Source organism: Aulostomus chinensis, chromosome 18, assembly GCF_037954235.1.
Source record: "Aulostomus chinensis isolate RoL2024-O1b breed Wild chromosome 18, RoL_Achi_v1.0, whole genome shotgun sequence".
NCBI classification, from domain to species: domain Eukaryota; kingdom Metazoa; phylum Chordata; class Actinopteri; order Syngnathiformes; family Aulostomidae; genus Aulostomus; species Aulostomus chinensis.
The window spans coordinates 14,881,210-14,895,001 of record NC_141337.1 but is presented as its reverse complement, the minus strand read 5'-3'; the positions used below and the strand labels follow the sequence as shown (position 1 = coordinate 14,895,001).

At 42.6% G+C, this 13,792-nt stretch overlaps 1 protein-coding gene across 3 annotated transcripts in view; it reads right to left on the bottom strand.

Annotated features, from left to right (window-relative positions):
- The window catches only part of cacna1ha (calcium channel, voltage-dependent, T type, alpha 1H subunit a), a 115,431-nt gene extending 108,349 nt beyond the window's left edge, over window positions 1-7,082 (bottom strand). For 2 of the 3 annotated variants that reach the window (XM_086186127.1, XM_086186129.1), the window contains exons 1-2: window positions 5,915-6,498; window positions 4,096-4,573 (exon numbers count right to left, since the gene is read on the bottom strand). In XM_086186127.1, the coding sequence (XP_086042253.1) occupies window positions 4,096-4,549 (454 nt within the window). In that variant the 5' untranslated portion in view covers window positions 4,550-4,573; window positions 5,915-6,498. Of the gene's footprint in view, window positions 1-4,095; window positions 4,574-5,914; window positions 6,499-6,903 lie in introns of those variants that run through there. The other variant, XM_086186128.1, reaches the window with a different exon arrangement.
- Between the last annotated feature and the right edge of the window lie 6,710 nt (window positions 7,083-13,792).

Genomic DNA, 13,792 nt, shown 5'->3' with positions numbered 1-13,792 from the left:
ATTTTCTTCCCTGTAATGTAGTCGATCTCCTTATCTCTCAACCTGCCTTAGAATTTAACCGATGTCTGTTTACAGGTTGAGTGATATAGCGCATAGCATTTCAAGTTGTGAATAATATTTACATAGACCACTGTGGACCACCAACTCTTCACTGCTTACACAGCGGTCTTGCAAAACATACAAACACTTGAAGACAATGAGGAATGAAACAAGCTGAGCTGCCTGCTGAGATCAGCCTTTATGATGTAACCTGGTTCCAGCCTAAAACAAGAAGTTCTAATGCAAGATCGAGCGTGCAACAGCGCGTCTCATTAATAAGCCAGGGTATCTTGGTACAAACAGTCCTCGCTGTCACTAAACAACAACACGGCTTAGATCATCAGCTGCAGATCAGAGACGTAGTCAGGACAGAGGCGGAGTTCATAGAAGTACACTTGAGTACCTCAGGAGCTACTGCAGTATTGCAGTTCTGTGCAGAGACACAGATGGAACATGGCAAAACTGCAGGCTGCCATGAGAGGCTCAACGCATGCAGCACTTCTACTGCTGTTACTGTGGTAATTTCCTGCTCTTGAAACTTGTTCTGCCCAGTGCCGCACAAATAGTGCACAAGTGGGAGATGACGTGCAGACAGGTGGGAGGTTCACTCAAATGAAGCAGAACAAGGACAGTTGTTCCTATTTTGGTTGGAATTCAGTCCTAGATGTTGTGTAAAAACACCTCATATCCATGTCTGTTTCCCCGCATGAAGGCATTTCCGTAGGATAAGGCTGGTAATAAAACTCAACCAGTCTCAGGTCCTGTTTTAGGACAAGTGTGTCTGTCTGTCTCTTTTTGTTTTTAATGCAGTACCTAAGGAACACCCTGGGGGATTTCCTCAAATTTGGCACAAACATCAAATGGGATTCAAGGATTAACTGCAAATATTTTGGTGGTCAAGGTCAAAGTCAAGGTCACTTAACATTCCTGATAGCTCAAGGTCACCTTGAGGGAGTGTCTTAAAATTTGGCACAAATATTCACTGCTCCTCTTTGAAGGAATTTAAAAGCTTTTGGTGGTCAGGGGTCAAGTTCACTCTATGGAAGCACACTAGGATTTGTTAGTTACATATATCATTAAGAGGCACTTCCTGTTGTCTTACTCTTCTTCTTTCAGATCCACCTCCAGTCCTCATGTGTGTCCCACTCCTGTGATGGTCTCCCTGCCCTAAAGTGATTCACCTGGGTTTCACTTTTCACCTGTGTCCCTTCCCCTATTCTGCATTCTCTCTGCTCTGGTTCATCTTAAGAGAAACCCTTCCAGGTCTTTCTTTAGCTTCTTTATTTGACTTCGCCCTCGGCTTAGCCCTTCTCGCTCCGTCTGCCTCCTTGTCTGTTTCACTGCGTACAGACCTGTGTGCTTCAGAAAAGGTTTTTTTAACCTGATTCTGACTGTGACTCATGCATTTGAGTCCTTGCCTTGTGTGTAAGGTCCTTACATGTTAAAATTATTCCAAATAAAAATACACACCCTCTGCATATATTTCACCTCATTCACCCTCTCTGTGTGGAGCTTGTACGTGAATGCCCTTATCAGATTTTGCACCAAAATAGCAGCCGAGCACAGAGATGAGTAAACATTCTGTGTGTTTAGGACTGACCATGCTGCTCTTGCGTGGTTAAAACCTATGTATTGAACTGGATGATGGAAGTTTGTAGGCTTTACTTCCCTCCTGTCCCCCCTTTTAGTTGATGTATTTTTATTTCGTAAGAAATCCTTGAGTTGCCCATTACAGTTCTTTAATTTGCATGAGATTATATGATGTTAGAACTGGGTTTTAAACTTTAAACTAAAAATATCTGCATGTACCTTCAGTTCTTCTGAGGTAGTAACACCAGTGTAATTAGAACTAGACTTCCCAGAGACTTATAGCTGTATTTCATTCGAAACAAAATGGGATTTTGGATGATTTCCAAATGGTTGCAGTGGTCTGCCAATGCAATCACGCCCCCCCCCCCCCCCAAATTATTTTCAAACCAATTTCAGATTCAACTGCTCATGCCGTCGAGGCCGTCTCCCTGACTAATGTAATATCTTAATTTCACTAAGTACCCCTGTTCTGTAAATGAGAACAATAAGAGTTGTTTTTATGGCGGGGTTATTTGGCACCAAAGGGGAGAAGTATCGTAGGAAACTGGGATATTATACACCCTCGCCACCTCTAGTTCATTGTTTTTCTGTGCGTAACCAGGTTACAGAGGCGTGCTATTGGGCAGCATTCTATGGCTCTCTCTCTTTTTTTGCGTGCCGCTGTTTTCAAAGTAATACTTGCTATGTGAAACAACGAACCGTGAGTTAGCTAGCTAGTGGCACACAACACACTGAGCCTGCAAAATTTTGAGAAAATATTGGACTGTACAATGATATATCTGCTGTGTTATAAGTTGAAATGCTATATAGTAAATATATAAAGAAAACTGTTTACCTTCCAACATTATTTTATAACAGCATGATTGCTCCATCCTTGATTTAGCGCCACCCATGGCGATTATCATTGGCTTTAAGACATACAAACCAGTCAGAGCCTTTATTTGTACCAAAGCAGAGTCAGACATTTCTCCTCCACTGGCACAGCACAATGGAAGGACGTTTGGCTTTGTGAGACTTTTATTTGTAAAGCTAAGGTGTATTATGTATTCAGGAGTTGCTTCCTGGCTTCGTCTGAGCACCGAAGCAGCTGTCTTACACCTGAGCATGATTTACAAACTGGAGAGCATGAATTCATTTATTTTCAGCTCCCAAGGCTTCAGAGTATTCCAAACCACCAACAAATGTAGCCTCAGATCTGCTTAACTGACCTCAACATCCTGACTCAGTTGCGGTATACAGACTCCTAACAGAGGCTTGTACCCTTCACCTGCTCACCTGTCCAGCAAAGTCCAAGCATCCAAATACAACTCAAAACAATATTTAAAAATGCAACACAACCTACTAAAAAATACACAAAAACACACAATGCAGCAACAGATGATGCATTAGTGTTAAAAAAAATTCATGAGACTATCTATGAGAATAACTATTTAATCTGTCACTGCAGATTATTGCAGGTGAATACAAATGTACTTAGCAAATCGGTATGACTCAGGTCCTGATTTTCTTCTTACGCCACCCACTTAACTGCATCAGAACTGAAAATATAACGCAGTGATTCCCCCCTTCAAGATCTTTTCATCGTGCTTGGATTTGGATGCACATGATGTTCTTTTCTGTCACTATTCCAGTGCGTTAAAACATCCCACAGATGAAAATTATGCAGGCAGGATGTTCATTTGAGGGTTAATAATAGATACTAAAACAGACTTTGAGCAGCTATGAACTAATTTGGAACATTTGACTTCACAACATTATGTCAAAATGAAGGATTTTTTACTATAAAATGGCTGCCTGTTACTATATGAGGACTGTCTGATGCAGGTTGTACAGCTTCAAAGAGGATGGGGAACTTTAACAGTTCAAATGCAGAAAGTCATCAATATCAAACATCTCAAAAGAAGCAAGGAAACAATGCCACAACAGTGCTGTGGAGTGATGTTTGCAGAGGTGACCAGAAATGATGCAATGACATGAAAGCCAGCCTGTGTTTGGAATCCCGAATGGCTCCACTTCACTATACATGAACTGTGTTCGGCCGTGCATACTTGGGGAACATGTCCAATGGCCGGAGGCTGACAAAGAAAAGGTAGCCTAAGACGACAAATGTGTACAAAAATAGCTAAATGTGTTTTATCATGTGTGGAATTGTACTTTTAACAGCCTACAACCCAATTCTGAAAGAGCTCAGATGGAAGAGAAACCAAGAGGGCAACCAACCCCCTGGAACCTGCATCTTACACTGTTCTATCAGCCGTGTTGCAACACCCAGAAAAAATATCAAACAACAAAGTCAAACATAGTAAAAGCAACATTTTCCTCAGTTCAGCCAGGCAACTCATTCCTACACGTAACACTTGGGGGAATTAGGTGAGCTATCAAGAGTGGTGGCATCCTGGCTGTGTGTTTTGGACGTGTTTGGTCTTACCAGTTTTCAGACACATTCCCAGTATGTGAAAGGATATGGGTTACAGACAATGCGAAGACACCAGTTGCGAGGCCTCGTTGTTTGCTTCAGGCAGAAGAAGGCCACCGGGGACAGCGCCGGGTACGGCTGCTGCTCCTCCTCCTCAGAGACACAGTCTGGGTCACGGATAGGAGCCCTGATACGAACTCCCAACACTGGTCCAACTTCCAGCTCAGGTTCCTGCATTTCATGCTCGCAAACTTCAGGACTCCATTCAGTTTCTCCTCTACCACTCCTGCTACTCCTCCTCCTCCTCCTTCTCCTTCTCTCTGTGTCCTCCTCTTCATCATCATCATCATCACTGAGTCCTCCAGGGTCAACATCACAGCCTGGGTTGTCATTCTGGTAGGATGTCGGTATAGCGAGCCTCACCTCCTCCAGCACCTCCTCCTGTTCCTGCCCCTCCGGGCACTCTGCGTACTGAAAGTGCGCTCTCCCCTCGCCATCAGTCATGATAGAGCATCAGGCAGAGCCACTCTGAGGGGAGGTAAGAAGGAGAAGGGTTAGGAGGCGGCGGGTTTGAGGACAGGAAGAAAATGTGTGGAAACAGCGACTAAGAAAAAGACGACAAATCATACGACGAGACAAAGTTTTCAAACAACGTAGATGAACATTTTGAGAATTCAAAGTGAGGCTTTGTAGCAGCAGAGTGAGCATTCAAGTAACGAAGCTCTTTATCTGGTTTTATTGCTTCTTTTGTCTCCACTCAGTGACGAACCATCCTATCATAAAAATAAAGATGCAAGATAATAACTGCTTGGTATCAGCTGATATTGGTCTTTGTTTTAAAATACTGGTATCAGTCAAATTTTTTTTCTTAAGGCTCTACTTTGTTCACCCTAAAAAACAAGAAATGAAAGCTAAAGACATCGCTGAAGGAAATTCAGACATCTTCCTTTTTCAAATCACGATGTTTAGCAGTTTTTCAGTGTGCACAAATTGCAAATATAAAAAACTTGTTTTCAAACAGAGAATCGATAAATTCTATAAATTACACTAAAAAAAGTCAGATATGCGTCCATAAAAATGACGACACAATATAATATGTACCATTACTTAATGTGATTGGATTCATCATTTGGTTTTAATTACCTCAGACACCATATTATTTGGAGTATTCCTGATTAAATGGAATTTTTAAAAACATATTCAATTTGTGGTAAATAACAATTCTACAGAATGCCACAAAATTACAATAGGACATGGAGGATCTCTCTCTCTCTCTCTCTCTCTCTGTCTCCTCCTGTTGCTATGTGATTGAACAGATGGACTGCTCTGTCTCTGGTCTACTAGAGGTTTTTTAGCCCACACCACGCAATGGTGGGCAGGGAATGCGCAAAGACAGAGAGAGAGAGAGAGAGAGAGAGAGAGAGAGAGAGAGAGAGAGAGAGAGAGAGAGAGAGAGAGAGACAGAGAGAAAACAATGACACATTAATCCTGATTATTATAACAAGTACAATAACATAACTATCATCGCGAGCAACACGTTCGTCACATCGGTGAATAATCCAGACTTTTCTCTTTTTAACGGGCTTTGTTGTCTGGCGTTATGTGAGAAAAGCGCATCTGAGGCTCTTCTTTTGCGCTCCTGAGAGGATCGTGTGACAAAGAGAGGAGAGATTAAACACGTTCGCACCGGAGTTGAAAAGAACTTTAAAGATAAATTTCAAGAAATAACAAAACCTCGCGTGGGTAAGGAGCGCCCATCACCTGCGCTTTTCTTTCTTCATCAGAAGTAGACGCGTGGACTCAGCGGCAAATAAACTTACAGTCGGTTAAAAACACATAAAAAATAACTTAATTCTTTTAAAAATATACCTTATGGAGATGGAATCGGAAGTTCCCATAAGCATGATCCGCGACTTTCCTTGTGTCTAACGCACCCAGCCTTTCCCAGCAACCCGGAGCTCCCCTTTCCTCTTCCTTCCTTCGCTCCTCTCTGTCCAAGGAAATATCCGCACTTCTTTAGCTTCCTAAAGATGAAAGATAATCCGAGACACGTTTAAGGGGGAAAAAAAACACAGGAAGGAATCAGAGAATCACTTGAAGCGGTCTTGAACTGCGCTTTGAACGGGAACATCCATCTAAATCCATTCATGTGTCCATCCTCGCTGAGGTGTTGGTTGGTTGGCTGGTTACGCAGCGTGGAGCGGAGATGCGCGCAGGCGGGTCGGACTGTGTGGGCTGCTAGGATGAAGCTCCGTGGATGATCTGACACGGAGAAACTTGGCCTAGGACCTGGGAGCCCTGACACGTGATGTGACGCCCGACTGTGGAGACGGGAGCGCAGAGTCGGGGACACACACACACACACACAAAGAAAAAAATGCACGAGGAGTCCGGCTGGGCGCGCCGGCTTCACGCATCACCACGCAGTCAGCAGCACAAAATGGTCAAGGAATCACAAATATTACAGTGAGTGTAAGCCGGCAGCACACCCATGCCATATTATCACTGCATACAAAGAGCTGTAGTAAACACTTCTGTCTGTATCAGCCAGAATAATATTCTACTATTTTTCTAATTAAAAGTTGAACAGTACTGGTGGATATCTGTGTTTTCAAAATGGAATCAGGCCCATGTTTTCCAGAGACGACGGCTAACACCTGCTGGGCTCTTACACTATGGGTGGTAATCTTGATATTGGGAGTTACAACAGAAAGGAATGGCTTAAAGCTGAGCTGCAAGGTGATTTTGGCACCTTACCTTTTAGGGTAAATACACCTATTTCCCATTTTTAGAGCCAGACATGGAGCTGGAGACGGCTCTCTAGACCCCACCTGGCCGCCTATTGCTAGTTAGCTTACCTGCTATGAAGCATAGCAGCGTGGAAGTCGAAACAACCGTCATTAAACTCATCAAATACACTTTTCTCCAGAAGGCAGCATTAATAAAACAAGAGTTGTGTTCAACATTCACTATGACAAAACTTTTGAAATTAACACAATTTTGTTGTTTTCGAGTCAAATAGTTGCCCGGAACTACTTTTCAGAATGGGCGTATTGATTCGACCCGACGCCGCAAAAAGCCCCGTTTTAGCTTCAGTCAACAAAACAAAACATTTGTTGATGACGAGAGAAACTAGTGCCCTTCTGGAGAAAAGTGAATTTGATGACCATTGCGGCCATTTTCTCTCCAGCCACTGTGGTTGGATTGCATTGTAGTTAACCACAGTCATCAGCACCCATCAAATGGGGTTCTGAAGCATAATACTCTGAGATGAGCGTAGAGTATAGATAAGATGGTCTGGCTCTTATAATGCTACACAATAAGTGTATTCCACAATAAAATTGCGAGTTCTTTGAACTGTCCATTAAATGGCCATTATCATTCTGTTCAGCAGAGGGCTTTATGTGGGGCAAACTCATTTGGCCAAAAGGAGTATATCATTTACTCGCAAACCATCACACTAATTCAAGAAGTATATCACCTCCAGATCCAGCACCATCCCTTCTACATCCTGCCTGGACCCAGTTTGCAGATCTTTTCTTGGTACCTCTAGAGCACATCCAGTCCAGCATTCATGTGTGAGCTACAGGAAATCACCTGCAGTGGCTAATCAGAAGAGGGGACTACTCAAAATATTGTGTTCATCCTAACAATCTCAGTGTGGTTTTCTGCTTATGTTACAGTCCGTATATTAAATAAAAGCTTGAGTCATGGAGAAGGGTCGGTTTGTTTACATATCTACTCATCATCAACATAACCTTGTCCTATATTTTGCTGAGCGTTTTTGTCCTGCTTCATTATTCAATCAGGAAACTGCTGCTTCTGTGATGCATCAACATCTTTATAGGCCTTTTGATTTGACAATCAATTCAAAGTCCCATGCTGCCAGAAGAATCGATCCCAAATACATACACTATATTTAATGAAGAGTCTGTGTGTGTGTGTGTGTGTGTGTGTGTGTGTGTGTGTGTGTGTGTGTGTGTGTGTAACAAGGGAAGGATCAGAGGTAGAAAGAGTAAAGAGAGAGATCCCAGACTGAAAGAGACAGGGTGCTGGACAAAGTTCATGCTGGCATGGTTTAGTACTCTGCATTTACCTCCCAAGAGTCAGAGCTGAATTATCTGTAAGAGTTCGCCAGACATAATTGATGTCAGTATAGGCAGAAAGAAGTAGACAACGAAATGCACGTGTGTTACACACCTCTATCCAGTTTCCTTAAAATCAGCTTGGTACTGTGGTTAAAATAAAACCAGTAAAAGACGGCAGCATTGATCAGTGTCCTCCACACTATCCGAGATTTTTTTTTTCTTCTATTACAATTCTGCGACATTGTGCAAAGTCAGAAATGGGATGTAAATAAGCACAAACACAGTTTAAATGCAAAAGAGAGAAGTAAGAAGAGCACTGCTGATGTCACTCGAACATCGGCGCTCATGGAAGGACATGATTATTAAAAAAAAACATCTTGGTGACCATCTTTGGTCCTTTTGGGTTTTAAAATTTTTGATTTACTTGACAATTTATTTTTCTTGCAACTTCTTACATGTAATCCCTACATTTTAAAACAAATATCTATCATTTTCTACTATTTATATTTTGAAAATAATCCTAGTTTTAAAACATTCATAAAAGACCTGACAGGAGAAATTATGTTGTGTCTGGAGAGGATGAGGAGGAACTGTGGATGAACGTGAGCCACTGATCACTGCAGGCGGAGCAGAAAAACAACCCCACATGTTATTCTACATATTTAGGAGCCTCTTGACGTTTACTTTAGTAAATATGTGACTTCCCCTTTGTACTTCAACTGTGCTTCTACTTGAGTGATGAATGTGTGTACTTTAGCCAACTCTGTGACAAATAGCTCAGCTGCAGTATATTCAGGGTGGGAAGGAACATTGGATTATTTTGTGTCTGTGCTCAGTCCATAGACGAGCCAACTGTACCAGCAGGACAATCACCACAACTACCAAGAGTGATCGCTGCATGCACAGGCGGATCTGAATCCTGTAATGGACGCACACCTCCCCGTGCCAGTGTGACTCACTCTCTGGGTTAGAGTGTCATTCATCAGCTATAAGACGATTTGAGCCTTGACTGAACCAGTTTGATTGAACCAACTGATGTGAGCTTTTATAAGTGTGTGTTGCGGGGCCATATACAGAGCAACCAGTCAACATGGTGACCCTTGGCACCCCAGTCTCACAAGAAATGCCACAGAAGACACAACGTTACCTGAGTCACACCAGAAATGCAACTGCAAATCAACCCTCGCTAAGTGAGTTATAAGTTATAAATGTTACACCGACCAAAATTTTGGCAAATGGAATCTTTGGGTCACACATGTTACAGAAAGAGGCGCAGTGGTGGTGCAGTGGTTTGCACTGTCGCCTCATAGCAAGAAGGTTCCTGGTTCAAGTCCTGGCTCCATCACAGGATCTTTCTGTGTGAGTCTCCATGTTCTCCTGTACCTGTGTGGGTTCTCTCTGGTACTCCAGCTTCCTCCCACAGTCCAAAGACATCAAGAGGGGACGAGGCTGACTGATACTCTAAATTGACCGTAGGTGTGACTGTGAGTGTGAATGGTTGTCTGTCTCTATGTTGGTCCTGTGATGGACTGGTGACCTGTCCAGGGTGAACCCAAAGGCTGCTGGGATAGGCTCCATCCCCCCCGTAACCCATAACAGGATAAGCGGTAGAAAAGGGATGGGTGGATGGATGCTACAAAAAGATTTGTTGTAAAATGATGGCAGCTGCTCAATTTCTTTCATCAGACAGTGTTGCTTACAGTTATAGTGCCGAGTGAAGGATTCGCTAACAAGGTGAAGATGCTCAACATAATAATTGGCTGAAAGCAAGATTTTTTCAATGGAAGTGTTTTAACTTTGCATGATTAAAGAAATTAAATAGATAATTGTCTTCAATAAACAGGAGCAAACTTTTCTTAAGAAACTTTAAATGAAGTCAGAAAAAAATGTAAGGAAAATTATCTCATAAATTCAAAAAGCAGGGCTGTCCACCGAAAAAAATCCAGTTTTTCTGAATCAATTATGTCGATAATTCAGAAAAACATAGCAGATTTTTACATTTTTTTTTAAGTGAATGCAATACACCTCTGTAGTTTTTCTTCAACAGTTGATATTCAGAAATAGTGGACTGTGTAAACCCTTGCATACACCAGGCCGTCCAGGGTGTGTAAAGTGACCGTAGCAGCGGCTGCTGCAGTCAGAGGAGCAACACTGACCACACATTCCTTTTTTTTTTTTACCTTCATCTGTTTTTTTTCCCGATCGTGCAATGACACGCCCCCCCAGGCTTTTAAAATAATCTTCAGCGAAACCTCCCCCATAGCAAATGGAGCAAGTGTGGCCGTTTTAAAACCCTGAGACCCACAGCTGATGTAACACGACACCAGCGTCTCTCAGGAGTGATGTTTATGTTTCAGAAAGACGAATAGTTGACATGTTGCCTCTTTTAGGCCATCTATGCCAGACCGATGACCACGTGAATCAATTAGGCCCCTTTTTTGTATTCGAGGAGTGCTGTTAAAACACGCAGGAGTCAGCATCAGGGGTCAGGTTGGGGTGGTGGTTTATACCAAGAAACCCCAGACTTTGAAGAGGTGGGTGTTTGAGTTCTGAAACACATCATCAAAGGAACATGACATTTTCTAAGGTAATATTAACCATGAAGACGGAAAGTTGTTTCAGCAGGAAAATAGGTATATCCGTTGTGTGTGTGGGTGGGTGCGTGAGCGCGCGGGTGTATGAGATCACTCATTCTTAGCAGTGAGTAAAAGCAAGCAGGGTGCCAACAGATGAATCTCAGCAGCACGCACACACATAGACACACATCCTTCTCAAACCTGTCTTTGACTGTCTGTCTGTCTTTCACTCTCTCGCTCTCTCTCTCCCTATCCCTCTCTCTCACACCTGTCTTTCTCCCTTCTTTCTATGGTGCTCGGAGCTCATATCCTCATTACCACAGGCTTGGCCCCAGAATGCTCCCGTGAGGCTCTTGCCAATGTTGGCTCCTGTTTCACTCGACTCTCTTCACTCTGTGTGTACAAACCCTGGATTGGATTTGCTCAAGGCATCTCTTAGCAAATGATTTCCTCCGGCAATCCTCAGCAGCACTTGCTGCCCCAGAGAAGGAAACATCCTGCTTTTTTTCAGCACAACGCTCCAGAACTTTAGGCCGGATGATTTTTTTTTAACCCAGAATACGTTCCACCTTTTGAAAGGAAAGAAATCTCTCTTCATACGCTGTATTTAATTACTCTGACATATTTCCACCAGTCTAGATCAATAGGAATGTGTGTGCATCCCACTTATAATCAATAATCCTCTGTCAGCCTTCTGTCGTCGGTTCCCTTGGCTGTCCCGACCACTTCCCCCATCCCCTCCCATCCTCCATTGCACTCCCACGATTTCATCATCCAGCATTTCTTCCTGCTTTTCTCATCTCATCAGTGACCACTGCTCATTCCTACTAAGTGGAATTAATGAACTACAGGAGTGTACAACATGGGAACATGAGAGTAAACTCACTAAATAGAGATCTTTGAGAAACTATAGGTTGTGATTGAAAGTGTACGGTGGCATTTATAGGAGGAAATGACTTCACATATGGTGAAAAATAGGAAAAAAAAACACAAACTGACTGGCAGCAGATCTCTGGAGATGTGCAGTAACACAGCAAAGATGTCTCCCATGGATGACAAACAGCAACACGGCCCCTATAGATCATTAGATATCACCTTCTTCTCCGATGTATCTCAATCTGCCGAACGTCTCTCATTTATTCCTTCCTTCCTCCCCCTCATTCGGTCTCTGCCCTCGTCTCCAGGGGGCTTGAGACTTCTCATCAGGCCTGCTGACGTATATGAGGAGGGGGAGATCCTGCGTGTCCTATTTCAGAGGGCTTCCCCCAGTGACAGCGCAGCCTCTTAAACATGTACAGACATGAGAGTGAGCTTTAGTGCACGCTTACATCGTGCAAAGCCACTGAAATATGCATATGATTAATGTATTATTGAGATCTGAATGATGAAAAGTGCACTGCAATACATGAGAATGTGAAAGAGAGATGGCGTATGCAGAAGAAAAGCAGTTTTTGTCCCCTTCTTCTGGCCGCATACCAAAGTAATCATTCTAATTAGAGTATGGGAGAAGAAAAATATCTTTGCAATCATAAACACAACAGGAACAGAGGAAATGGTTACATAATCCCACACAAAGTATGGAACAGCATCAGGGACGACTTTTGAAGGCAATCTGTCATGCTAAAGAGTTCACTCAGCCATGAAGCTCAGTTATACATGTTGACATGTAAAAGACACCTGTATATGTGTGTGTGTGTGTGTGTGTGTGTGTGTGTTTGAGGCATAAAAGAGCATTACATCTGCTCTCAGCTGCTTACAGACTGTGTACGTGTGTCCTTTGTCGTTTCATATGCATTTGTTTGCTTGTAAGTGTGTGTGAATCATTTCCAGATCAAGAGGGTCTGTCTGACAGCCTGCTGGGTCCTCCTGCCATTTTTATCATCATTTGAGATATTATTACCTCTGCCAAAGAGGAAATGCTTTTCGTGGCATGTGTCTTTCTGATCGTTTGTTAGTGTTTTTGTCTGTCAGTCCAAAAAAAACATGAGGCTGATTTTCACCAAACACGGCGGAGGTGTGTAGTACAGGATCAAGGAGGAACCCATTTAATTTTGAGGGAAGATTAGTGACTGCCACATGTGGGAACAGGAAATGAGATGTTTGGCGTCTACCAGATCCCTCTCAGATTTGGTGGGAAACACCAGAACACCTGAAGAACTTGGTGATGAGTTACTGTGAAGTCAGTGAATCCCAGTCAAATGGAGGCAAATTATCGACACTTGCGTAAAACACTACGTGACAACTATCTGGTGCAAATGCATCGATAATGTGCCTGGCAGCATAATTGAAGCTCCGCCCCCAGAACTGTCAGCTGTTTGAGAGATCAGCAGCACGTCAGCTGAGGGCATCAGAGGGTAACAAGACATTTTGTCGGCTGCATTTCTTTTAAAAGAAAAACAACCAATAATGGAGCAAATGAAGCATCAAGTTTGTAGTTAAAGTTTGAACGATCCAAAATGCAAATAACTTAAATGGTAAAAGTATAGGTTCTAATTAAACGAGAGCTGCGTGATTGACTTGATAGAGTGTATGAATTAAGCGTATAATTTTCTTTTATATAAATATTAACATTTTTCTTTGAACTCCCCAATAGAAAGAAAGCATATTTAAATGAAAAAAAGACACCTCTTCCTCGTGATGTGTCTTCATTTAGAAAGGAAGTGGTGTGAATGCGCTGGGATCCTGATGGTGATGGACTGAAATCAGATGGAAACATGATGTCTCCAGGAAATGATGATATTTATCCTTTATTGGTGCTAATCTTGTCATAAAAAAAAACCACGAGGACAGTATTTTACTTCACTGGACGACACTTCATGTTCTTCCACGCGGCGGTGCAGCATAAACAGAAGTGAAACAGGGAGCTGGACTCCAACACAGAAAGCCAAACCCCCCCCATACGGTCCACTGATAGAATGTAAAGGAGGAGTTGGGGAGGATTACACACATTTGGGTAGAAACATTTAGAAAAAATATCTAAGAGTGATTTTTTTTTTGACTGATGCTGCCACTGTGAGTCACAGCAGATCATTCCTGTATATTTAAACACATTTCTGTGGAATATGTACTGAAATGGCGGTGGT